Raw genomic sequence first — 27,433 nt, forward strand, 5'->3', positions numbered from 1 at the left:
AGCGGCTGAGCAGGCTGGGACTCTATTCTCTAGAGCACAGATAAGGGGTGATCTTATAGATGAGTGTAAAAATCATTGGAGGAATAGATCGGGTGGACGCACAGACTCTCTTGCCCAGCGTGGGGGAAATCAAGAACCAGAGGGTATAGGCTTAAGGTGAAGGGGGAAAGATTTTAGAGGAATCTGAGGGGTAACTTTTTTCTTGCAAAGGGAGGTGGGTGTATGGAACGAGTTGCCAGAGGAGGTAGGTGAGGCAGGGAGGGACTATGGCAACATTTAAGAAGCAATCAGACATGTACATGAATAGGACAGGTTGAGAGAGATATGGGCCAAAGGCAGGCAAGTGGGACTAACGTGAATGGGACATGTTGGTCGGCGTGGGCAAGTTGGGCCGAAGTGCCCGTTTCCATGCTGTATGACTCGATGTCCAGTGAAAATGCTGGAGAAACTACGCTGCACATCACCCACGATCCTCCATGAAGAGTGAACAAATGACCTACAGTGACAAGTGTACAGAGATGCACAGGATGCAGCTACATACAGCGAAGAGCGGAACTCCCAAACAACAGCTAAGAATAGTCAAGCAGTCACGTCTCGATGGTTGCCGCGAAATGGCTATCGACTATTAAATCTGCATCTTGCGAAGCGCCACTTGGCGACTTTGCTCTACTTCTACATCACGTCCACTGCCTACAACATGCGGCTGTTTCCTCTTCCCCACTTACTGTTGAGCAGACTTTCCGGTCCCTTCTGCGTCGCTAGATTGGGCTGGTTTTGCTGACTGTAGAAGCGCAAGAGGCAATGCTGGTTGCAGAAGAGTTTAATTTCCCCGCGCCAGTGTACCGTTTCCAGAAGCTTGCCTTGACGCTTGCAGGCATGGCATCTGGCTACCTGAGGGGCACAGTGAAGAATTAGGCAGCAGTCACCCCTTTCCGCACCCAAACAAACAAGCTCGCACACAAAGGCAGGTCGCAGCTGCTTTAACACAAAGCGTAGAAAGAGAGAGAGAGAGAGAGAGAGCGAGAGATTCAGTCCGTCAAGCCTGCTCCTTCCAAAGACCATGTACAACATGCCCTAACAAGGGCTCCACCTTGTATATTCAGTGACCTGAGGGAAAGTTCTGCAAAGTTTCTTCACACACACCCCCTCCCACCAAAATACATATGCCTCCACAAACTCCATCCACAGTTAGTCAAACAGTTGAAAATTCCACCATCTCGGGAGCACAGAAACCAGTGTTCCATGGAGCATTTGGTGATCTCTGCCTGTACCTGTCTCGAGAACCAGAAATCGTATTCTAGCCTTTTTTTTCCCCCCTTTTTGAAGGAGTTAATCAACACCATTAATTGCTTTTTGCTGGGAGTTTGTTCCGCGGGTCCATTAACATTGAGAGGAAGGGCAGAGAGGATTTGTTTCCAAGTCAGAATGACAAGACGGTGAAATTCAACATTCTAAATACAACATTGTCATCTGCAAGAAAACAGCCCTGCTTCTTGTTAAGTTTGGCCTCTTCACAACATGCCTGTGGAGAAACATTGGAAGAAACATTTTTTTTTTTAAACTGCCAAGGCAGCTAACATTGGGATACGTAAAATTGCAAAAAGAACAGATTTTGTTCAACTACAGCACAATGAGAAATACTTTTCTTCTTTCCGCTGTTAATGTGACATATGCATGTATACATAGCGGCCTGCAATGGTGCAAAGATAAATTATCAATTCCATTACCTACTTCAGTTTAATCTTCCGAGTTGTGCCGGTACAGAAGAAGCTTCCGGAACTATTTCTCTGGCTGTGTGCATCTTCAGAGTGGTGGCATTTGACGTGGCAGTGAAGAACTTACCTGCTCAATCCATGGGGATGCTTGTGCAACTCAAGGACACTTCATTCGTGGGCCTTTTGTCCACGAGTGCATTTTCTTGATGTTATTCCACTACACGTGCCCGTAAATAATTTCCCTTTCACACGTAATTTGTTTTGCAGTACTCCACCTTTCAATCCTCTTTTATTTGAAAATATTGACTTTCCATTTGTGTCATTGCTTTCTCTTTTAAAGGGTGACCTAGGCGTATGATCCAAATCATCAACGTTTCTGATTTTATCATCAAGAACCGTAAAAACCTGCAGTCATCCTACTTCTTTAGCCCCTCCTTATACTGAAACCATAGTTACCATTACTACATATGTGTACCCAATGCATACTCTAATTTGTATACATTGGGTATACAAGCAAAATAATCTCACCGTGCCTTGTCACAGGTGACAATAAAGTATTCCATTCCATATTTTGCCTTTATATTAATTATTTCTCTTTTCTATCAAGGATTTTGAAACTTTCTTCAGTGCAGTAAATAAATCTAGCACTTCTAAAACTAGAATAAACTTTCTCCCTCCGCTTAAACATTTGTGTACCTTTAATTCCGAAATCTCTCTGCTCTTGAAATTTTACTTTTTTTTCTACATTTCTGCCATGCATAATTAACACTTCACATTTCTCCACATTAAATCATATTGTACAAAATATCTGCCTAACCCAAAAATGTAACTCAATGTTCTTGCATCTCTTAGAAAATTAATCAACCTCCCTAATTTTGTAGCATCTTCCATTTAAAACTTTATAATTCCAATGCTTGTAAAAAAAAATGTAAAATAGATCTAATTAATAATTGCACACAATGTTCAGACTGATCTGTCCATTTATTTTCTATGCTGACATTTTCTTTAATACCAAGGGACTTCCACAGACATAGTTTACTGATAACTTTCGTACCCAAGAACTTTGAACACAGTTCAGAACTACTGTTTCCAGAGATATCCCTCAGCAATATTAGGATGTAATTCAATAATTCTATTCAGACTCAACTAATTGGGTGCTGGGCGGATGGAATCTTGCACGTTAGTCACAGAAAACTCTCTCAACACTTTATGAATTGTAAAATCACGTTCTTTTTTTTTAACAAATCACTCACTTAACAGGACTGCAGTAAATTCAAATGCTTAAACAGATGAAAATGCTTTCATTTACTACATGTACACAAGATTAACACAATGCAAACATCTAATTTCAACCACGTGGCACTTTACTTTTTCACAACAAAACGTGCTTGATAACCCTATTCAGACTCCAATCGTTTCTCAAACATCATACCTGATTAGCTCCAGTGGTTAGCGACGGCCTGGTGGGGCAAAAGTCACACCAAAGATGAAGGTGCCACAATAAACCTACAGTTCAAGGCGAGCACGTGCTGTTTCCCCCCCCCCCCCCCCACCCCCCCACCCCCCCATGAGCAAATAACCTGGGAACTACATTTGAACATGGCCACACAGGGCGAAAGAGAGCGAGGGAAATAAAAGGTTATCCTCTCCAATCTGCACATTCAAACGGAAACAATTATACCCCTCCAGCGCTTTCCTTCCGAACGGCGTACCGGCACCTTGAGAAAGTTAACACCCAAATTGATGGACCACAGTCAAAAGCATCATGTGAAGTTATATATGGCCGGCCCCTCTTCGACCACACAACATTAAAAAAACAAGCTCTAATCTACAGGTATAAAACTTTCTTCTCGCCCAGGAGTGGAAGTGGAACAAGAAACAAAACAAAATGTGAGGGTGAATGCAAGGGGCAGTACACTAATGATAGGCAACCTCCTACTGACCTTGAAATACCACAGTAGGTATTTGCTTTTACATTCCTCCCCACAGAAATCCCATGTATTTCCATCCAGCTCTTTGGTCACTCCCCTCTGACAGGTCTGGGAACAGTACGCACAGGTGATGCAGCACAAGCCCAGGTTTTTGGTAAAATCCTGCTTATAAAGAAGGACACAACCTGCAGACAATGCACACGGAGGGAGAGAGAGAGAGGGGGGGAGAGAGAGAGAAAAAGAGAGAGGGAATTAAAGCACGTCAAGAAGACAGCAGCAAAAACAAACCTTCTAATATTGAGAGAACCAAGCAATGATTTATTTTCCTTCCCGACTCCTCTTGCAGATGCTAAGAAGCCTGATCCCAATGGCACCACAGATTAAGTCATAAGTGATAGGAGAAGAATTAGGCCATTCGACCCAATTAGTCTACTCCACCATTCATTCATAGTTGATCTATCTCTCCCGCCTAACCCCATTCTCCTGCCTTCTCCCCATAACCTCTGACACCCGTACTAATCAAGAATCTATCTATCTCTGCCTTAAAAATATCCACTGACTTGGCCTCCACAGCCTTCTGTGGCAAAGAATTCCACAGATTTATCACCCGCTGACTAAATAAATTTCTCCTCATCTTGCTAAAAGAACGTCCTTTAATTCTGAGGCTGTGACCTCTAGTCCTAGACTCTCCGCATCCACTCTCGGATGGGAATAAGAGTAATGACGATTAAGAGTCATCGCAAAGAGTTGTCACCTGCACTATCATCACACTTCCAGCTCGAGACTGCAATGTGCTCTTTCACACTTGTAACCCTATCAGTCTGTAGCCGAGTCTGAAGGGTCTCGACTCAAAACGTCACCCATTCCTTCTCTCCATCAATGCTGCCTGTCCCGCTGAGTTACTCAAGCATTTTGTGTCTATCTTTGGTTTAAACCAGCATCTGCAGTTCAATGCAATCCACCTTCATAGTCTTCTTTAGTGGTCTTCTTCAGACCAAACCACCTTCTTAGTCTGAGGAAAGGTCCCAAAACGTCATCCATTCCCCCTCTCCCCAGAGATGCTGCCTGTCCCACTGAATTTTCTCCGGCATTTTGTGTAACTATCTGCAGATCAGACAACTTCGACAGTAAGGAGAACGCTCCATTTGCTTGAGCGAGAATTCTACCCTGCACGAAGCTGCAACTACCAGATTAATAAGCAGCTACTGTATAGCGTGAGCTTTTGGCACATCTATGTATCAATGACAAGTGTTGTGTATGATTTAACACAGGTCCTGTGTCATCTTACGGCATGCAGCATTACCGAAAGGCATCATGATGCTGACGTCTCTCTGACAAATGATCATGCTGCATTTCCCCAAAACCCACCAAAATAATTATACTCTGAATAATGCTCATGAATACCTTTATACTATTTCAACATTTCACAGCTGGTGAAGGCATCCTTACAATAACATGTCTGATTGTACAATTATGTTAAACAAATTACTCTATTGGTAAACAATTTTGTCAAGCTACTAAATAACATGCATCCGAGTTCTCACACTAAGAAAAGCAGAAATATTTTGTAGCTAATGAGCAGTTCAGTTTGAAATTATATGGTCTCTCACTAAAGCGAATTGCTAGTTTTCAAAGCCACACATTTGAAACAATTTCAATCTTTCACTTTTGCTATACAGTAAACTCTCGTTGTTATGGACCTCTTTCTTTATAACAACTTTTGGTTACAGTGGAATGAGCGTTCCCACAGTAATCAGACACCAATATCTCTTTTAAGAACACAGGCTGCTGGTTACACTGAGAGAAGCCATTAAAATTGACAAGCAATTGCTTTGATGGACACTTGTGAAATGACACACTATTGAACAACGTAACAAACAGCCTGAAATATTTTTAACTTGCAGGAACAAAAATACAGTTTTAGCTGTTAAAAATAACTTTATATTTGAACACAACCCGTCGTTTCACAGAATGGCTGGACTAGGTAGCTGGATCGAATCCCTTGCTCTGTTATTGCGGACAATCGGCAATAATGGACAACACTCCCTCCACTGTGGTCCGTTATAACAAGGGCTATCTGTATTTGAGAGCAAGTGAAACTGTGCACCTGACAAAAACTAATGAAGGCACACAAACTTAAAATGGTCACAGATCTTATTGCAGAAACATAGAAAATAGGAGGATTAGGCCATTCAGCCCTTCGACCCAGCACCGCCATTCAATATGTGTAGGAAAATAACTGCAGATGCTGGTACAAATCGAAGGTATCACGAAATGCTGGAGTAACTCAGCAGGTCAGGCAGCATCTAGGAGAGAAGGAATGGGTGACGTTTCGGGTCGAGACCCTTCTTCAGACTGGTCTCGCCCCGAAACCTCACCCATTCCTTCTCTCCTAGATGCTGCCTGACCTGCTGGGTTACTCCAACATTTTGTGATGCCACCATTCAATATGACCATCCAAAATATTTGCATTGAGTTTGCTCGTCTCTTCCAGCAATAGCAATAATTACACAAAAACTGCCATCTCTGGGAAAGGTGAGGTGTTAAAAGTTGACAGATGCCAGCAAATCTCACGAGCTGAACATCTGTATAATTAAAAAAGTTCACAGAGAGACAGGGCACGGATTAGACTGACAACTTTACACCTCACAAGTGGTAAGCCATCGACTTTACCCTCTCCTAAGAGACCTACAGACACTAATTCACCATTAGGAAAACAGAACTTCCAATCTACTTTTAATAAAAACTTAATGAAACAGTTTTTTTAATAAAAGCATTTTTTAAAGTTTGACCCTATCCCTTCAAAAACCAATAAAACTTTTAAAATATATAACAATGCAATATGGTGGAATAGCCGGGCAGGAATTGATAACGAACAAAACTAAGTTTAATTTAACCCCGTCTGAACAGAGGGGGGGAGGGGAGGGGAGGGGGAGAAATCACCCTGGGTGCAACATCTTCTGAAAATAACTTAGATTGCTACAAAAAATGCAAATATTCAGGTTTGTTCTGAAGTCGGAAGAATACTGGTCAATTAGGACTCTCTCTAATTGGACTGTATCTTGCACTAAACGTCATACCCTTTATCATGTATCTGTACATCGTGGACTGCTGGATTGAAATCTGGTATTGTCTTTCCACTGACTGGATAGCATGCAATAAAAAAAAGACTTTTCACTGTAACTCAGTGCATGTGACTATAACTATATTCTGAGTATAGGTGCACGATACCTGACAATACCGTTGACAGGCATTATTGCAACGTTTAAGAAATATTTAGACAGGTACATGGTTAAGGCAGGTTTAGGGAGATATGGACCAAATGCAGGCAGGTGGGACTAGTGTGGATGGGACATACTGGTCGGTGTGGGCAAGTTGGGCCGAAGGGCCTGTTTCCACGCTGTATCACACTATGATACTGAACTAAACAAAACAGGGAGCAGAGGGAAAAAAAACCCTCTGAAATAGTTAAAAGTTACCCCGATCCCAATAACATATTAATTGAAAATGCCTGGTAGACACAAAATGCCGGAGTAACTCAGCGGGTCAAGCAGCATCTCGGGAGAGAAGGAATGCGTGAAGTTTCGGGTCGAGACTCTTCTTCAGACTGATGTCAGGGGAGGGGGGACAAAGATAGGATGTAGTAGGAGACGGGAAGACTAGTGGGAGAACTGGGAAGGGGGAGGGGAATGAGAGGGACAGAGGAGCTATCTGAAGTTAGAGAAGTCAAAGTTCATACCACTGGGGTGTAAACTGCCCAAGCGAAATATGAGACGATTGAAAATGCCAGTGTCACTTATTGAAATAGTTTTAAGATGCAAGCATCTTTTTAAAACATTAAAAAAAACATTGAAGGCAGCACTCATGTCATTGTATTTTAGAAGCCTCAGCATAAAACTTTTAATGTGTATTGAGCCCTCTGTGTTTTTCGGGCAAAGATGCAGGGGTTTGGCAGAGAAAGCAAATGACATTAAGGCATGGATCTGTGACAAGAACCAGAGTTAGAGGAGTAAAAGTTACAGGGAGGGGGGAGAGAGCTTGAAGAATACTGTGCAGCAACATCATGGAAAGTTGGCAGGAAAGATGGGGATTGCTAACTTCAGAACTTCTGGGAACATAGCATTTGAAGATCAACAAGTGTACATGCCAGCGACATCCCCAACATCACTTGGCACAAGATGCGGGACAATTAATTACTGAATCAGTCTGGTCTAAAGATAGAGGATTGAAGGGTAGAGAAATAAAACCAGTGTAACCATGCATCAAGTCTTGGTCAGACCACACTTGACATGAAGACTTGGCATGAAGAGATGAAAGTTGGGCTGAGAGCCACATAGCTTTTACTTCTCTGAACAGTATGGCCAGTTTGGGCCTATTATCTTAACATGGCGGGCGGTGGTGCAACGGTAGAGTTGCTGCCTTACATCGCCAGAGAGCCGGGTTCGATCCTAACTACGGGTGCGGCCTGTATGGAGTTTGTGCGTTCTCTCTGTGACCGCGTGGGCTTTCTCTGGGTGCTACGCTTTTCTCCCACATACCAAAGACTTGGTTAATTGGCTTCTGTAAATTGCTCCCAGGGTGAAGGACACAACTACAGTGGTACATGGGTGGTCATTGGTCAGCGCAGACTCGGTGGGCCGAAGGGCTTGTTTCCATGCTGTATATATCTAAACTAAAATTAAGATTGAAGGGTTTCATAATGGAAGTATCTAATATTATTTTGATGGAATAGCTAAGATATGTTATTTATACGTAAGATAAAGCTAACCTGGTGGACAATGATACATGACAAGGGACAAATCATATAATAAATTCCAGAGCGGGGTATCTTGAACAGAATGCCTCCAACTACGCAGAAAAACAAATGAATGAAACTGGCCACAACTGGAGAAACATTTTTCTTGTGAGAAACAGAGTTCAGAAAGTTAGAACAAAAGGAAAATAAACAGTGCTGGAGTAACTCAGCGGACCAGGCCGCATCTTTGGAGAGAAGGAATGGGCAATGTTTCAGGTCGAGGTCCTTCTTCAAGAACAGGAAAGCAGACTATTACCTGAATGGTGGCCGATTAGGAGAAGGGGAGATGCAACGAGACCTGGGTGTCGTGGTACACCAGTCATTGAAAGTAGGCCTGCAGGTGCAGCAGGCAGTGACGAAAGCGAATGGTATGTTGGCATTCATAGCGAGGGGATTTGAGTATAGGAGCAGGGAGGTTCTGCTGCAGTTGTACAGGGCATTGGTGAGACCACAACTGGAGTATTGCGTACAGTTTTGGTCTCCTAATCTGAGGAAAGACATTCTTGCCATAGAGGGAGTACAGAGGTTCACCAGATTGATTCCTGGGATGGCAGGACTTTCATATGAAGAAAGACTGGATAGACTCGGCTTGTACTCGCTGGAATTTAGAAGATTGAGGGGGGATCTTATAGAAACTTACAAAATTCTTAAGGGGTTGGACAGGCTAGATGCAGGAAGATTGTTCCCGATGTTGGGGAAGTCCAGAACAAGGGGTCACAGTTTAAGGATAAGGGGGAAGTCTTTTAGGACCGAGATGAGAACTTTTTTTTCACACAGAGAGTGGTGAATCTGTGGAATTTTCTGCCACAGAAGGTAGTTGAGGCCAGTTAATTGGCTATATTTAAGAGGGAGTTAGATGGGGCCCTTGTGGCTAAAGGGATCAGGGGGTATGGAGAGAAGGCAGGTACGGGATACTGAGTTGGATGATCAGCCATGATCATATTGAATGGCGGTGCACGCTCGAAGGGCCGAATGGCCTACTCCTACACCTATTTTCTATGTTTCTATGTTTCAGACTCATTCCTTCTCTCCAGAGATGCTGCCTGTCCCGCTAAGTTGCTCCTAAAATTGTGTCTATCTTCGGCGTAAACCAGCATCTGCAGCTCCTTCCTATTCATCATCTCTGGAGAATGTGGCTAGATGATGCGTTGGATCCAGAGTCTTCTTCAGTCTCGGGTGTGTGAAGGGACCCACATGGAAAGCCTTTCTTTTCCCCTTCCTAGGCTGTTTTGGTTCCAAACACAGCTTTTTTTCCCCTGCTTGCCAATTTCCAAAGCAACTCAATTTTTTTTCTAATTCCCGATCGAAGTAGTGCATTAACCAATTGGCCTGCGTAACACAGATAGTGTTCCCCAATCCCGTCACATCTAGTTCATGTTATGGAAGCAGAACTACCTGCTCCAGGAACAGGTCAAACACTGGACTGCATTTATGGTAGACCATTAAAGGTTCAGGAGGTAGGATATCATGCCGAGCTTTAAAGACATCGGGCAAAGAAAAAGTTGCCGCCGCAATGTCAGTTGTGAACAACAAGTTTTTGATTAATGCACTGACAGCAGTTTTTAAACAGCCAGTGCCTGAGGAAAGGCAGCTGTTATCAATGTTTTCTGGCATGGAGACTTTGAAAGTGTCATTGGATGGTTAAAGAGTTGAGAAATGGAGGGTTCAAGGAAACAGGTAGTTCTAATAGAAGGATGAATTTAAAAGAGTGTTAGATAGCTCTAGGGGCGAGTGGAATCAAGGGATATGGGGAAATGGCAGGCATGGGATACTGATTGTGGATGATCAGCCATGGCGGTGCTGGCTCGAAGGGCCAAATGGCCTCCTCCTGCACCTATTTTTATGTTTTCTAAGGCATGAGTAGAGAAAGAGAGGAAAATAGTGGGACACTTTAGACTAAAGATAGGAGGCATTGAGTGAGGCAGGGTCAAAAAGGAGGAGAGCCAAGTTGTCAAGCTTGCTAATACAATTGTTCTACAATTTTTTTAAAAAAGTGGTCTTTACACTTTACATTGGAGATATGAAATAAGGGGAAGAAAGTTCTACGGAGACAAGACATTGTCGTTGCTGGAACCTGATGCCAACACCCAACTGATGAAGGAACCTGGCAGATTAGGCAGCATCAAGGGAGTGAAATGGACAGAGGGCGTTCTGGGTCAGGACCACTCTGAAGAAAGTTCCACAATGGACCTCAGCAAATAATATCCTCACCTTCTCATTATATGGGACTTTGTAATGCGAGGTATTGATTTATTCAAAGTCTTGTGTAATGATTTGAAATTTTAAAAAAAACATTGCCAAAGGATGGCAGGAGTAAGATTTAGTGGGATTTCAGACACAAGACAAAAGGAGGGTATTTATACCAATAAATACCTTCGATTTGTACCAGCAACTGCAGTTATTTCCTTATACTTCTTAGACAAAAGGAGGGGATGATTATTATGCTTTTGGGTGGCTTCACCCCTCGATTCCAATTCCTCATCTTCAACAGATCTGCTCGATTAGTTCGCGATCATACCTTCACTACAGAAATTCTTTTCTACTCCCGAAAACTTAATCTTCTCGTGCAGAATCTTCTCTTGTTTGCAATATTCACAGACTGAAACCACACCATGTAGTCTTTTATAGTCTTCACAGCATACTTTGCAACAAAATTGTCGAACGCTCCCCTAAAAAAAAAAGTTAAAATAACAAGTTCATAACTCGATACGTTATAGAAGAAACAGGCCATTCTACTCAAGTCTACGCCGCCACTTTCTCTAAAAGAAAAAACTCACTGTTTTAAACAGCTGAAGACAAAAATATATATTTTTAAACTTGTGAAGTTAGTTTTTTTTTAAAATTAAATTATTTTTCTATATGTTCCATAGTAGCCAACAATCAATGGAACTTCAATTTTGCATTGATTACTGAGCTGACGAACTAACATGCAGTGAAATGAAATGGAGAGAAATAACTCAATTCAGAGCTACCAGATTATAAAAGAAAATGCTGGATGCAATTGGGTGCGCTAACAATACAGCTTGCATTAAAAGCTTATTTAACACTTACATAATATTTTGATGGCTTGCCTATGGTGGTTAGATACATAACGGAAATTCTGAAGAAGGGTCCCGACCTGAAATATCACATACCCATGTCCTCCAAAGATGTTGCCTGACTCGCTGAGTTACTCCAGCACTCTGTGTTTTAGACTTTATGTTAGAAATACAGTGTGGAAACAGGCCTTTTGGACCACCGAGTCCAAGCCGACCAGCGATCACCCCGTACACGAACGCTATCCTACACACTTGGGACAATTTACACTTTACAGAAGCCAATTAACCTACAAACCTGAACATCTGTGGAGCGTGGGAGGAAACCGGAGCACCAGGAGAAAACCCACGCCGTCACAGGGAGAAGGTACAAATTCCCACGCAGGCAGCACCTGTAGTCAAGATTGTACCCGGTCTCTTCGCTGTAAGGCAGCAACTCTATTGCCGCGCCACCGTGCCGCACAAAGTTTAGTCATGGAAGCCAATAATACCTGATCCGACTTCAGAGGATCCTTCCCACCCCAGAATCCATTTTACAATATCACAGGGCAATTCATCTGAACTTCAACATTTGGCATCAAAATGCAACCAGACCAAAGAGTATTTGGGTGGAGTGAGACGTAGCTAATTAGAATACTTCTACCAAAAAAATAAACACAAACTATTATCCAAATGTTCAAACATTATTCATTCTCTCTCATTCTCTCTCTCTCATTCTCTCTCTCTCTCTCTCTTATTCTCTCTCTCTCTCTCTTATTCTCTCTCTCTCTCTCTCTCTTCTCTCTCTCTCTCTCTCTCTCTCTCTCTCTCTCTCTCTCTCTCTCTCTCTCTCTCTCTCTCTCTCTCTCTCTCTCTCTCTCTCTCTCTCTCTCTCTCTCTCTCTCTCTCTCTCTCTCTCTCTCTCTCTCTCTCTCTCTCTCTCTCTCTCTCTCTCTCTCTCTCTCTCTCTCTCTCTCTCTCTCTCTCTCTCTCTCTCTCTCTCTCTCTCTCTCTCTCTCTCTCTCTCTCTCTCTCTCTCTCTCTCTCTCTCTTATGCTGTACATACATGGCATCTGCAATCAACTTCTCAAAGCCTTACCTGCCAATCCAAAATTTCAGGTTTCCCACTGAAAATATTGTGGCAATAGGTACAATTAAGCTGGATGCTGCCTTCAGGACTCGATTGCTGCAAGAATAAGTTTTCAGAATGAACGGACAATGAAAAAATAATTGATTTTATTAATTAATTGATTTTATTAAGTCATACTAATATTTTTTTTAAAGAGCCAAAAGTTTACCTGAAAATTAGTCCAACAGGTTTGGCTGCAAAACTGATGCACAACTCGGTCAGTCATGTTATAATAAATCTGCTCCGGAAGATTTTTTTTGCAAAATTTGCACTTGGTCTTGGGTCCTGTAAATAAAACCTCTGTTCAATATATTTGGTCATCGTCAGACACAGCAAAGCAATACCTGCGCATCTGATTATAAAGGTTCAATCTACCCCAAATACAAAGGGCGGCACAGTGGCAGAGTTGCTGCCTTACAGCGCCCAACACCCGGGTTCAATCCTGACCACGGGTGCTGTCTGTGCTGAGTGTGTACATTCTCCGTGACCTGCCTGGGTTTTCACCCACACTTCAAAGACGTACAGGTTTGTCGGTTAATTGCCTTTAGTAAAATTGTACATTTTGCAGGCTAATTGGCTTAAGTATAATTGTAAATTATACTACCGGGTGGCGCTGCCAACGATGGCAGCCTCACCACTGGTCTGTCTGTCTTTTCGTCTTTTTTGTTATTTTTAGTGTGTTTTAAAAGTATGTGTTAATGTTCTCGGGTTTTGTTTTCAATCTCCTACCTTGCCGGAGATGCAATTGTTTTCCGGATCGTATCTCCGGTCGCTCTGAGGCCTAACATAATGGAGCTGGCGGCCTTGCTCGAAACTGACCGGCAGGGCAGTGGACTTACCATCGGAGCCTGCGATCCCTTGCCTGGGATCGACGCTCCAACTGCCGATTTCAACATCGAGGAGCTCGCAGTCTCGGGTAGAGGCCGATGCCGGGAACCTCCAAAGACGCAAGAGGTTCGACCAGCTCCGACCCGGAGATCCCCCTGATGCGGGAGGTTGATCACCCTGACGTGGGGGACCTGACCGCCAGCTACGGGAGCCAAGATAGTACCGTCAACGGAAGGCTCGAGACCCCGTTGACGGGATGATCTTGGCCTCAGTAGCCCGCGGTCGGGTCCTCCGCATCAGGGAGGATAAAGAAGGGAAGAAGATTGAACTTATTCTTCACCTTCCATCACAGTGAGGAATGTGGAGGAGTTACTGTGGTGGATGTTCATGTTACAATGTATTTTGTGTGTTTTTTTTTGCTTTTTATTGGTATGACTGTCTGGCAAATCAAATTCCTCGTATGTTGCAAAACATACTTGGCCAATAAAGTATGATTATGATGAAATTGTCCCTAGTGCGTGTAGGATAGTGTTAGTGTGTGGGGATCGTTGGTCGGTGCAGACTTGGTGGGCCAAAGGGCCAGTTTACGCGCTGTATCTCTACACTAAGCTCAACTACTGTTCTGTTAACACAAAGGGCTACAATCCAGCCTGCGCTTCAATTAGCGGTCGAGTTGCTGCCTTAAGAGTACCAGAGACCCAGGTTTGATCCTGACAATAGGTGCTCTCTGCACAGAGTTGGTACATCCACCCTGTGACCGTGTGGGTTTTCTCCAGGTGCTCCGCTTTCCTCCCACACTCCAAAAACTTGCAGGTTTGTAGGTTAATTGGCTTGTGTGAATTGTCCCTAGGATAGAACTGGTGATCACTGGTCGGCGCAGACTCGGTGTGCCACAGAGCCCGTTACCAGAGCTGTATCCTAAAACTAACTGGGGCGCGTGTTTTTTCTGACGATGAATATTAAATCCTAAAGTGCATGAAGTTTAAAAAGTCGCAGCTCCACCACCGATTTTCCGGCACCCTTGGTTCCAGAGCCTTTCTGGATTATCCGTTCTGCCGGACCGACAGAGGTCACGGCCTCCGAGAGGGAGTACAACGGTACCGGGACGTTCCGCCTAGTGGTCGAGATACCGGCCCGCAAAGTCGGCCTCAGGAGTCGGCCGTGGGAACGGATCTGCCGGCTCAGGCCGGGCCGGAGTTCCAGAGCCCTGGCCACAGTGGAGCACAATCGACCCGCCGATCGGCCGCGGAAGATCCGATGAGGCCGAGATCGGACGCCTCACCCGGCCTGGGCGCCACATTATTGGGGAGACCTCCGGGATGGATTTCAATTTGCTCTGGTAATTTTGTCCGGATTAAAGAAGGTGCCGGAAGATCGGCGGCGGACCTGGATTTCATTTAAACACCATCATTTAGAACATGCGATGAAAGTGAGAAAATAATCCTACCTATTGTTCCAGATTGTTTCACTTTGTATGACGTGATGCAGCACAAAGAACAGAAGAAGCCCATCTTCCCGGTGGTGTCCACGTTTGCGATCATGTCGAAATTCTTACCCAAAGTCTTGCACCAAGCACAAGGAAGCACTTTGGTGTTTTTCTGAGTGGTGAAAGGATAGAAAAATATCGCAAATAATTGAATAGTCACAAAATAAATTGGTACAGTGGTCAATACTTGATTAGAAACATAGAAAATAGGTGCAGGAGTAGGCCATTCGGCCCTTCGAGCCTGCACCGCCATTCAATATGATCATGGCTGATCATCCAGCTCAGTATCCCGTACCTGCCTTCTCTCCATACCGCCTGATCACTTTAGCCACAAGGGCCACATCTAACTCCCTCTTAAATATAGCCAATGAACTGGCCTCAACTACCTTCTGTGGCAGAGAATTCCACAGGCTCACCACTCTCTGGGTGAAGAAATGTTTTCTCATCTCGGTCCTAAAAGACTTCCCCCTTATCCTTAAGCTATGACCCCTGGTTCTGGACTTCCCCAACATCGGGAACAATCTTCCCGCATCTAGCCTCTCCAACCCCTTAAGAATTTTATATGTTTCTATAAGATCCCTCCTCAGTCTTCTAAATTCCAGCGAGTAATCTGCATTTGTAAACAAGCATCTGCAGTTCCTTGTCTCTACATCTTAATTTTCCTCCCTTTTCAAACGTTAACTTTTACATGATAAGATTTTCAATTTTCTACCATCTATATTAGTTCAATAATGGAGTGGAAAACAAATAAAAATATGGAGGGGGAGTTGTAGTAAAAAAAACGGCCCCGAAAGTTAAAATGTTAGATATATATATAACACGTTAACACACAAGTATAAAAATCATGTTTAACACAGTGGAAAAAAGATGGAACAGAGTATTTTGAATGAGATATTAAATTTTGCACATGTTAACGTCAATATTTCAACATTGTGTCCATGCTATCAGATGCTTCGACTAATTGTTGCTTGGAAACACTGCGTGGGGTTTCTCCGAGATCTTTGGTTTCCTCCCACACTCCAAAGACGTACAGGTAGGTTTGTAGGTCAATTGGTTTGGTATAAATGTAAATTGTCCCGATAGTGTGTAGGATAGTGTTAGTGGGCAGGATCGCTGGTCGGCAGGGACTCGGTGGGCCGATGGGCCTGTTTCCATGCTTCATCTCTAAACTGAACTAATGGCATGAAAACAGACAGAGCTGGAATTTATTTCATTCACAATTCTCTCCACAGGTAAACCGCCTGAAAGGTTGCTATGAAAAAGGTTGGATAGAAAGTGCAAGTTTTGCCGTCTTGGGTCCCTGAACTTCACTGAAGTCTGGGAGCAGTCAGTTGCCTGCCCAGCGCCCAAGTTAACAATAAATATTTTAGTGCAGGGAAAAATAGGCCAGTAAGTGTCCCTTTTGGGAAAAGAGGGCTGCGGGAAAGAGAGAAATGAGGAGGACGTTTACCTTTTTAAACATGTTCAAACAGCCTGTGTTGCAGAATCTCCTCTGTTGCCCTTCGTGATACAAATATTGAAGCATAAATCCTCGGTTATAAAAATAGACCCCACAGTTATCGCAACAATTGGTTTTGAGGCCGTTACTTGCTCTGAACTTGCTGAAACATGCGTTGCTGCACAACCGATGGACCACGTTCCCATTGCTGACCTCGTGTAGAATCTAGAAGCAACAGCAGACAGTTTTATGCAATGCAAATCTGAAATATAATAGGATGGATATCTCAATCACACACCAACCTCCCTTCCGTCGACCACATCCACACTTTACGCTGCCTCGCCAAGGCCACCAGCATAACCGAGGACCAGTCTCACCCCCTCTTCTCCATCTCCCATCGGGCAAGAGGTACAGGCGTGAAAACGCACACCTCCAGATTCAGGGACAGTTTCTCCCCAGTTATGAGATAAGTGAACCATCCTATCACCAACTCGAGAGCGGCCCTGGCCTCCCATCGACCCCACTAGAGATCTTTCAAACTATCTTTAATTGGACTTTATCTTGAACGAAACATTAGATGCTCGATCCTGCATTAGGGATGGCTTGGCTCTAAACATGTATCGTCTTTCTGCTAACTGGACAGCATGCAACAAAAAGCTTTTCACTGTACATCGGTGCACCTGACAATAATAAACTAACTTAAATTAAATTCTGGGAAGCAAAGTTTTCTCTGGGTACTTTTCACTGCGGTCCCTTCTCAAATGTTTACTTTTTCTAAGTTGGTTCAGTAAGAGAGTGGGAAAGAACCCTTGCCTGTCACATGCTGAAGGGCATAAGTTCTGCCAATTTATTTGGGACCACTTTGCCACCAATTCATGATTCCAGACAATTTTGCCTGATAGCAAGTGTTGATATTGCTTTAGTAGAGTGGATAACAGACCAAATGTCCTGCACTAATTGGTACTTGCTCTGAACTTGCTGAAACATTCATAGCTCAGAAGAACAAAATGGTTACGTTTAAATTTACTAACTTGGGCGGGATAACGTTATGCAACAGAGTGTGGAAACAGGTCGTTCAGCCCAACTTGCCCACGCCAACCAACATGTCTATCCATCTATCCAGATGAGAGAGTTAGATATAGCTCTTAGGGCTAACAGAATCAAGGGATATGGGGAGGACGCAGGAACGGGGTATTGATCCTGGATGATCAGTCATGATCATATTGAATGGCAGATCTGGCTCGAAGGGCCGAATGGCCTACTCTTGCACCTATTTTGTATGTTTCTATCTATCAATTAACTGGCCTGTAGTTCCCAGCCTTTCCCCTGCAACATTTCTTGACTAGAGGCACAACATTTGCCACCCTCCAGTATTCCGGCACCTCACCTGTATTTAATGAGGACTCGTAAATCTCAGATCATTAAGAGTCCCAAGCACATCGTATTAATTATACTCGGTAGACACAAAATGCTGGAGTAACTCAGCGGGACAGGCAGCATCTCCGGAGAGAAGGAATGGTGACGTTTCAGGTCGAGACCTTTCAGAATGATTATTAGTCTTATAAGTATTATAAGTACTAACTATACTGTCAGGGAACAAAGTATATGAAAAACACACAGTTCATGGTACAGATAAAGTACAAGCCTGACTTATGACTGGTCAAAGATGCCAAGATTTGGGCACAATATGCAGAACGTCATGATTGGTTGGATTATTCCACAATAGGGATATGGGGAGAAGGTTATGTGCAATATAGATTATTGCACATATTAAGGGGTATGGGAAGTTGGGCACAGGTTACTGATTGTCGATGATCAGCCATGATGATCACAATGAATGGCAGTGCTGGTTCAAAGGGCCGAATGGCCTCCTCCTGCACCTATTTACTATGTTTGTATATAATACTTTTGTAGTGTAAAGGAAGACAATCAAATGCAGCAAAATTTTGCTTAGATCTGAAGAATTTTAGGGGGGGAAAATCAAAATTTGCAGAGTGGGTAGTGCAAAAGTTCAGAAAAATTTGTAAATAAGCAATTTGAATCCCAGCTCAGTTTAACACACTTGCGTAGAAAACAGACAGAAAATGTAGTTTCTACTGATGGCTCTGAATAGCAAAGTTTTCAATGCAAGCTGTAACTTAATTACTTGGTTGTCAAATCTTACATTCGGTATGTCATTGAACATTGTTTTAAAGAGGAAAAAAACAATCTTCGCCAGGATATTATTACATAGTAATCTTTCATCCTACATTCAAACAGGCTAGAAGTGCAGACTGCATTCAGCTATTAGCCCTGAATAATATTTACATTGGTGCTCAAGAGAGGCCAGTGATTGATTAAAAAAAATTCTGAATGATCCTCCACCCTCCTTATACCAATAGGAGGGGCAGCACCCCTATTTGGGCAGCATGGTGGCGCAGCGGTAGAGTTGCTGCTTCACAGCGCCAGAGACCCAGATTCGATCCTGACTACGATGCTGTCTGTACGGAGTTTGTACGTTCCCCCTGAGACCTTGTGGGTTTTCTCCGGGTGCTCCGGTTTCCTCCCACATTCCAAAAACGTGCAGGTTTGTAGGTTAATTGGTTTCTGTAAGTTGTCCCCTAGTGTGTAGGATAGTGCTAGAGTACAGGTGATCACTGGTGCGTACGGACTCAACGAGGCGATGAACCCGTTTCCATGCTGTATCTCTAAACAGAAAATCTTCAGACGTTAATCCAAGGATTTACAAGAAAGAATTGAAAAAAAGAGAACTTTGGTGCAGAGAGTAACATTTTGTCAAGCAGCCTATTAAGTCTAATAGCATCCCACCTTTTAGTTTAGAGACACAGAGTGGAAACAGGCCCTTCAGCCCACTGAGTCCGGGTTGACCAACAATCACCCATACATTAGTTCTATCCTACACACTGGGGACAATTTACAGAAGCTGCTTAACCAAGTGCTTCTTAAACTGGTGAATGGTTCACCCAAGGGTGAATGAAACTAGAGGGGTACATGAAGGGTGAATGACTTAATATATATAAAATTATACCCAAGGGAGAATAAGACGAAATTTCCCAAAAACATAAGAAAATTTAGCCACGGACGAATGAAATTTTGTGATAAAGACTCACGGGGGAATTAGTTTAAGAAGCACTGGCTTGACCTACAAATCTGCACGTCTTTGGAATGTGGGAGGAAACCGGAGCACCCGGAGAAAACCCGCCTGGTCACAGAAAGCACAGACAGCACCCGATCGAGCCTGGGTCTCCAGTGTGATGAGTATGCCACTGTGCCACCCTACCTGTAGACATGATTTGCTTAAAAGGATCCATATATCTGCCGACACAAATCAAGTTCAAATGTAACTATTACCATTTCCTTCTGAAGATTCATGTCCCACTTTTGTTTGAGAATACGGCAGGGAATTAATTCCAGAAACAAAATAGAATCTGCTCCAGTGTTGTAACCTCAAGCGTCAGGAATAGTAAGATAAAGCACACCGTCAGTCTGTGATTACTAAACCCACCTTTCCTTTTTTATTGCAGATGCTGCATCTCAAATCGTCTGATGAAGCTGGTTTAAGAAGCTTGGCCTCGTAAAGTGACAGGCAGGTAGCGTTGCAGAACTCCTGGAAAGCCTGATTTGTCCCGGCCTGTGCCACAACCAACTCCTTTGTATTCAAAATATCTCTGCAATTATAAAGAGCAATGCATTCAACAAAGAACTTTGTATTTTTCTATGAACTACTGCAGCCAACATCGAGTTTCCGGTCCCAGGTCAGTTCAAGGGCACCACACAGTGACCCACCAGTTTGATTAGCACAGGTGTCAGGGGTTATGGGGAGATGGCAGGAGAATGGGGTTCGGAGGGAGAAATAGATCAGCCATGATTGAATGGTGAGTACACTTGATGGGCCGAATGGCCTAATTCTACTCCTGTTCCTTGTGACCAAATAAATCTATCCTGCATATTATCATTGAAAGGTGATGGGAAGGATAGAATAGGATTGAATAGGAACCCGAGGGGCAACTTTTTCCGCACAAAGGGTGGTGGGAATATGGGACGAGCTGCTAGTGGGGGTAGTTGATGCAGATACTATAAAAGTTTACTTTTAGTTTCGAGAGATACAGCATAAAAACAGAGTCCCCGCACACTTACATTATCCTACACACACTAGGGGCAATTTACAATTATACCAAGCCAATTAACCTACAAACCTGCACTTCTTTGGAGGGTGGTAGGAAACCAGAGCACCCGGGGAAAGCCCACACAGTCACGGGTAGAAAGTGCAAACTCCGTACAGACAGCACCCCTAGTCAGGATCGAACTCCGCCGCTGTAAGTCAGCAACTTTACCCCTGTGCCACTTTGTTGTCCCAAACCAATATCCATAATACCCTCATTCAGCCAATTTTTTATCCATTGCTTAAAATTAAACAAGAGTTTATGTTATCAACAAATTACTCTCGCATTGTGTGTGTGTTACATTTTTCTAATCAACTAGCAAGTTACCAAACATAAATGGTTTTGTCAAAAAGATCCTACCATCTCTGTCACGCTTTGTTATATTCAACAAACCTTCACAGGTCATTCTCATTTTGTAAATTAAACCATACAATGGCATTCTCTTCTGCAAACTATAGCAGGAATACAAATGGACAGTTTATTTTGCTTCCCCAAACAAACTGAAAAGCAAGAAGAAAAGGAACACTTTTCAAACTTGCCATAGAGTGCAAGATGGTTATAATGCGATCCACACTGAGCATTTTAACTTCAGCGTACGCCTTTCTGCTGCGCATAGCCTCCTTAACCGGAAGAAATAGATTTTAAAACTCAATTCTCATTTCTGCAGAGTCAGCAAACTTTAGAATAAAACCGGTCCAGATTTCACTCTCCTTACACATTAACGGATCAATGGAAAAATATCGCCCGTGCAGGTCTAAAAATGGTCATAGAGTCACACGGCAAGGAAGCGGCCCCTTCGGCCAACTTGCCCATGCCGACAACAATGTCCCAAGAAGGACACAAAGTGCTGGTGTAACTCAGCGGGTCAGGTAGCATCTCTGGAGAACATTAATAGTCGACCCTTCTTCAGACTGATGCCGATCTACAGCACAATGGCACAACGGCAGAGTTGTTGCCCTCACTGCGCCAGAGACCCAGGTTCTATCCTGACTACGGGTGCTGTCGGAGTTTGCTCCTGCGACCACGTTGGTTTTCTCCAGATGCTCCGGTTTCCTCCCACACCAAAATCATGCAGGGTTGTAGGTTGATTGGCTTCTGTAAACTGACACTAATGTTTAGGATAGAACTAGTGTACGGGTGATCAACTGGTTGGCGCGGACTCGCTGTATCTCTAAACTACGCATGTTCCACCTGCCCGCTTATCCCTCTAAACCTTTCCTGTCCTTGTACCAGTCAAGTGTCTGCCAGAATTTTAACAATTGTCTGCATGTGCAATTGTCTTTGGCTATGATCATTAAGTTTCAGTTTAGTTCATTGTCATGTGGAACGAGGTACAGAGAGGTAGTTTTGTTGCGTGCCAACCAACCAATTAATTGCGGAAATCAATACATGATTACAATTAAGCCATTTACACTGTACACATATATTTGTTAATGGAATAAGGTTTAGTGCAAGGTAAAGCCAGTAAAGTCCGATCAAAGATAGTCCGACTCTCCCCGATGAGTTGGACAGTAGTTTTGCTCTCTAGTTGTGGTAGGATGGTTCAGTTACTTGATAACAGCTGGGAAGAAACTGTCCCTGCATCTGGAGGTGTGCGTTTTCACACTTCTGTACCTCTTGCCTGATGGGAGAGGGGAAAGGAGGGAGTTGCCGGGGTGTGACTCGTCCTTGATTATGTTGCTGGCCTTGCCGAGGCAACGTGAGGTGTAAATGGAGTCGATGGAAGGGAGGTTGGTTTGAGTGATGGTCTGGGCTGCGCTCTGCAATTTCCTTTGGAGGTGGACAAAAAGAAATACTCACTTGTTGCAGAAGGTGCAGACCTTGGTGGACGACGGTCTCTGAGAGTAGGTTGTGAGGCAAGAGGAGGAGCAGAAGAGTTGAGGTGCTCCTTTTCTCTGGTAGGCGGTCTGGCCCTTCTGCAGGGGCTTTTTGCAGTTGGCGCATGTCACCTTTACCAGGGATCGCGAGGACCGCTGAGGGCGAGTTGACGGAGTCTCGGCCTCGGCCTGAGCCTGGGCCTGAGCCTGAGCTGCCTGGAGGGACAACCTGGTGGTTCGTCTTGGCCGCCGGGAAACATAATCCTCTTCATGTTTAATATTATTCGTCATGGTGGAATTATCCTTTCCTTGAAATAAAATACAAAGCAAAACATAAAAGATGGAACGAACAGGCCCTTCAGCCCAGTGTCTGTGCTGATCGTAATTCATGCTCATACGTGATAGCAGCAGAATTAGACCATTCGGCCCATCACGACAACGCCGCCATTCAATCATGGCTGATCTATCTTCCCCCTCTTGGCAAGATAAACTAACCCATCTGCCTACATGCAAGGCATGTTCCTCTTCTTTAAGACACTTAAATAGCACTGTCGAATCTGCCTCCACCACCAGCCCTGGCAGAACATTCCAGGCACTCACCATCCTGTGTAAAAAAGAACTTTCCCCGCACATCTCTTTTAAACTTTGCTCCTCTCACCCTTAAAGCAATGTCCTCTACTCATAAGTGATAGGAGTAGAATTAGGCCATTCGGCCCATCAAGTCTACTCCGCCATTCAATCATGACTGATCTATCTCTCCCCCCTAACCCCATTCTCCTCATAACCCCTGACACCTGTGCTAATGAAGAATCTAACTATCTCTGCCTTTGACATAACTACCCTGGGAAAAAGATTCTGACTGCCTATCCTAAAAAATAAAGTGAAAACACTGTAGCACAAAACAATTTTCTTTTGATGCTTCTTCAGGCAATGCAAGTATAATGGAATCCCATTCCGGGGACTGGTTGGTATCATTTATAAATCAGGCGCCTGGCGTTTTACGTGTTTGATTTATGCATTTTTGAAATAACGCGCATGCTTCTTTAACACCAATGCTTGATTTACACACTGGTATTTTTGGACTATCGTGCCCCAATTTAATGCTGACAGGGTAATCACATACATGTTCAATTTACGTGTTTTGGAATTACGTGCTGCTTTGCATGCAAGTAACCCCCGCGCAAAACGCGAGGTGCATGCATTACCATTCCTGCAAATAATTCAAATTCAAATCCACTCTGACAGGCCAGGTTTCTACAGTCCACTGCCTGCAAGCATCCCCTCCAATTATACTGTGAACCATTGGAACGGAAACACCAACCACAGCACAAAACGTCCAATATCCCTTATCTGAGACTCCACGCGAAATTAATGCAGAAAGTCAACAATTACACACAGGAGCCAATGACGTTCATATGTTAAGAGGAGCAGAATTAGGCCATTCGACCCATCAAGTCTCCTCCGCCATTCAATCATGGCTAATCTGTCTTTCCCTCTCAACTCCACTGTTCTGCCTTCTCCCCATAAATGCCTGTCAAGTCCACTCCACCCATCATGGCTGATCCATCTCAACCCCATTCTCCCGCTTTCCCCCCCATAACCCCGGACACCTCTACTAATCAAGAAATTATCAATATCGCCATGTTGATAAGGGAGTTAAGCATTGTGTAAACAGAACAGAGTCACGTTAAATTATCAGTGTACCACATGGGGAAACGTGGTACAATATAAAACTTGTAGCATAGAAACAGAATTTTCAGCCCAAATGCTGCACGCAGGTCTGATCGTGTGAGTTTTCTCCAGGTGCTCCGGTTTCCTCCCACATCCAAAATACGTGCAGGCTTGTAGGGTAATTGGCTTTTGTAAATTGTCCCTAGTTGGTAGGATAGAACTACTGTATGGGTACTTGCTGGTCAGCACGGACTGGGTGGGAAGAAGGGCCTGTTTCCACGCTGTCTTTCTAAACGAAACACTAAACTTCTGAATGGCCTTCCAAGCCAACTCCACGACCCGAGTTTATCATAGGGTTACATTTTTACGGTCCTCAGCCCAATGATTAAATGATGAGTACGTTTTGTTTGTACGCCATACATCAACCACTCTGCAAAGTCACACTAGCCGATTATCTTCATGTCATTATCAATAGTCATGACAGAGTCTTGAGATTCCCTTGAAGTCTCTCAATTCTTCCTCCACTGTTTAGTTGACCTTCCTCAAATTTCTTGAAGGTGCAGTTTGTTAGTCCCTAAAAATACTTCTTTTTCTTTATTATTTACACATGTGGAAAACATGGCCAGAGGAGATGGGTTTAATCGAGAACCAGAGGACATAGGTTTACGGTGAGGGGGGGAAAGATTTAACAGGAATCTGAGGGGTAACTTTTTCACACAAAGAGTGGTGGGTGTATGGAACGAACTGCCAGAGGAGGTAGTTGAGGCAGGTATGATTGCAACATACAAGAAACATTTAGACAGGTACATGGATAGAACAGGTTGAGAGGGATGTGGGCCAAAAGGTGGGACTGGTGCAGATGGCACATGTTGGTCGGTGTGGGCGTTGGGCCGAAGGGCCTATTTCCACGCTGTATCACTCTATGACTAAGGTGGCAAACCGCCTTTCTTACCACTTGTTTTCTTAGATGTTGAACAATTTTCCGTTCTCAAGGGCTTCTCGACTTTTTCCTTCGTTTCCTGGAAAACACATTCACGGCATCTTCTGAATTATTACTAGTTATAATAGTCGATAATGGTTTTAACTTCGCAACGAGGGGAAGTATAGAAAAACATAAATACCTTGTCTTTCTCCGAATTCTCAGCTTCTTCCTTTCCAGCATCAGTCTCGCACAAAGAGGATTTTTCCACGTTAACTGATAAAACAGAAAGTAAAAAAATATTCGGCATTCATCTTTGGTCTCAAACCAGATGACAATCCCATAACAGCATAACAATGGGCAGAACAGTGTTGCAGTGGTAGAGTTGCAACATTACAGTGCCAAAAATCCAGTTTCTATCCTGATTACAGGTGCTGTCTGTACGGAGTTTGTACGTTCTCCCCTTGACTCGCGTGAGCTTTCCCTGGGTACTCTGGTTGCCTCCCATGCTCCAAAGACGTACAGGTTTGTAGGCTGATTGGCCTGGTATAATAGTAAATTGTACCAGGCATGAAGATATTGTTATTCGAACTTAAAATAGTAATGTTAAAAACAGTATTTTAAAAAATTCCCCCTTTGTCGGTTGCTTTATTATGATAGAAGTGTAATTGCGTGTGCGGGATAGTGTAAGTGTGTAGGGATCGCTGGTCGGCACAGACTCAGTGGGCCGAAGAATCTCTTTCTGCACCGTATCTGTAAACTAAATTAGTATCAGTCACGTTCAGAACCAAAAAGTCATGAAATTCAACGCTACTTTGATCATTGTGTTCACAAGTTGTGGGAGCAGAATTAGGCCATTTGGCCCATCAAGTCTACATTCAATCTATTTTCCCTCTCAACACATTCTCCCCATAACCCTTGACACCCATACGAATTAACAACCTACCAATCTCCACTTTAAAAATACCCAACGACTTGGCCTCCATAGCCGTCTGTGCCAATGAATAAATGGACGTACCTATAGAAAGGAGATGAGGAGGCATTTCTCTAGTCAGAGGGTGGTGCATCTGTGGAATTCATTGCCACAGACAGCAATTGATAGAAGCCATAACTGCAATTTTAACCAATGTTCAACAGACTGGCTTGAAACACAGACACATAAATTGGGATTCAAAGTATTGGTCTACTGCCAATGTCAGAATTCAAAGTGCAGTAAAACCCTCACTATAACCGACGATGGGACGGGGGAAGAAGTCGGCAATAACGGTCACCATTCCCCCTCCAATGGTCCATTATCACGAGAGTTTATTGCAAAACATTCTTCGTCCCGAGAGCCTCAAACATAATAAATACAAACTGACTACGGGTGCTGTCTGTACTGAGTTTGTACGTTCTCCCCGTGACCTGTGTGGGTTTTCTCCGGGTGCTCCGGTTTCCTCCCACACTCCAAAGACGTACAGGTTTGTAGGTTAATTGGCTTTGGTAAAATTGTAAATTGTCCCAATGCAAGGGTTCCCAACCTGAGGTAAATTTACCCCCCAGGGGGTAAGTTTGTTAATTCTGGATTTTTACATATTGTCTGACCGTGTTTGGTTCTGGTATACTGGTATCTGTTCATCATTTGTTGTTCATAAATAAGTGAAATAACATTGTTATGTGCTATTATTATTGTTATTTGAACTTAAAATAATAATGTTAAAAACAGTATTTTTTTTAATTCCCCTTTGTTGGTTGCTTTAAACCCCCCCCCTCCCCCCCATCATCCACAACCAGGGGCCACAGTTTAAGAATAAGGGGTAGGCCATTTAGAACAGAGATGAGGAAAAACTTTTTTAGTCAGAGAGTTGTGAATCTGTGGAATTCTCTGCCTCAGAGGGCAGTGGATGCCAATTCTCTGAATGCATTCAAGAGAGAGCTAGATTGAGCTCTTAAGGATAGCGGAGTCAGGGGGTATGCGGAGAAAGCAGGAACGGGGTACTGATTGAGAATGATCAGCCATGATCACATTGAATGGCGGTGCTGGCTCGAAGGGCCGAATGGCCTACTCCTGCACCTATTGTCTATTGTCTATTTATTACAATAGAAGTGTAATATCAAATTACTGAACAAAACAGGGTGGGGGTAAATTTACTTTCGAAAAGTTGCAAAGGGGTAAACGGGGCGAAAAAGATTGGGAACCCCTGTGCTAATGTGTGTAGGATAGTGCTAGCGTATGGGAATCGCTGGTCGGCACGGACTCAGTGGGCCGAAGAGCCTGTATCTCTAAACTAAACAAAACATACACATGAAGACTCTTAAGAGTGGGCCAAAACTGCAGCTGGAAATCAACATCGACCTTTTAACATACTCCTAATCAAAAGGGGGATCAATACCCCTCAATAGGGGTATTGAAGAAGGGCCTCGACCCGAAACGTCACCCATTCCTTCTCTCCTGAGATGCTGCCTGACCTGCTGAGTTACTCCAGCATTTTGTGAATAAATACCCCTCAATATATCAATATCACATGTTAATTGACAGCATGTTTAG

At 43.6% G+C, this 27,433-nt stretch overlaps 1 protein-coding gene across 1 annotated transcript in view; it reads right to left on the bottom strand.

Annotated features, from left to right (window-relative positions):
- The window catches only part of LOC144600693 (zinc finger MYM-type protein 3-like), an 89,842-nt gene that overhangs the window by 37,727 nt on the left and 24,682 nt on the right, over window positions 1-27,433 (bottom strand). Inside the window, exons 3-13 of the mRNA XM_078412583.1 lie at window positions 25,109-25,182; window positions 24,940-25,006; window positions 22,300-22,624; window positions 19,842-20,004; window positions 16,349-16,561; window positions 14,860-15,010; window positions 12,754-12,869; window positions 12,555-12,641; window positions 10,960-11,110; window positions 3,659-3,831; window positions 726-891 (exon numbers count right to left, since the gene is read on the bottom strand). Coding sequence (XP_078268709.1) covers window positions 726-891; window positions 3,659-3,831; window positions 10,960-11,110; window positions 12,555-12,641; window positions 12,754-12,869; window positions 14,860-15,010; window positions 16,349-16,561; window positions 19,842-20,004; window positions 22,300-22,624; window positions 24,940-25,006; window positions 25,109-25,182 — 1,686 coding nt within the window. The remainder of the gene's footprint in view (window positions 1-725; window positions 892-3,658; window positions 3,832-10,959; window positions 11,111-12,554; window positions 12,642-12,753; window positions 12,870-14,859; window positions 15,011-16,348; window positions 16,562-19,841; window positions 20,005-22,299; window positions 22,625-24,939; window positions 25,007-25,108; window positions 25,183-27,433) is intronic.

Source organism: Rhinoraja longicauda, chromosome 15, assembly GCF_053455715.1.
Source record: "Rhinoraja longicauda isolate Sanriku21f chromosome 15, sRhiLon1.1, whole genome shotgun sequence".
Lineage (NCBI taxonomy): Eukaryota > Metazoa > Chordata > Chondrichthyes > Rajiformes > Arhynchobatidae > Rhinoraja > Rhinoraja longicauda.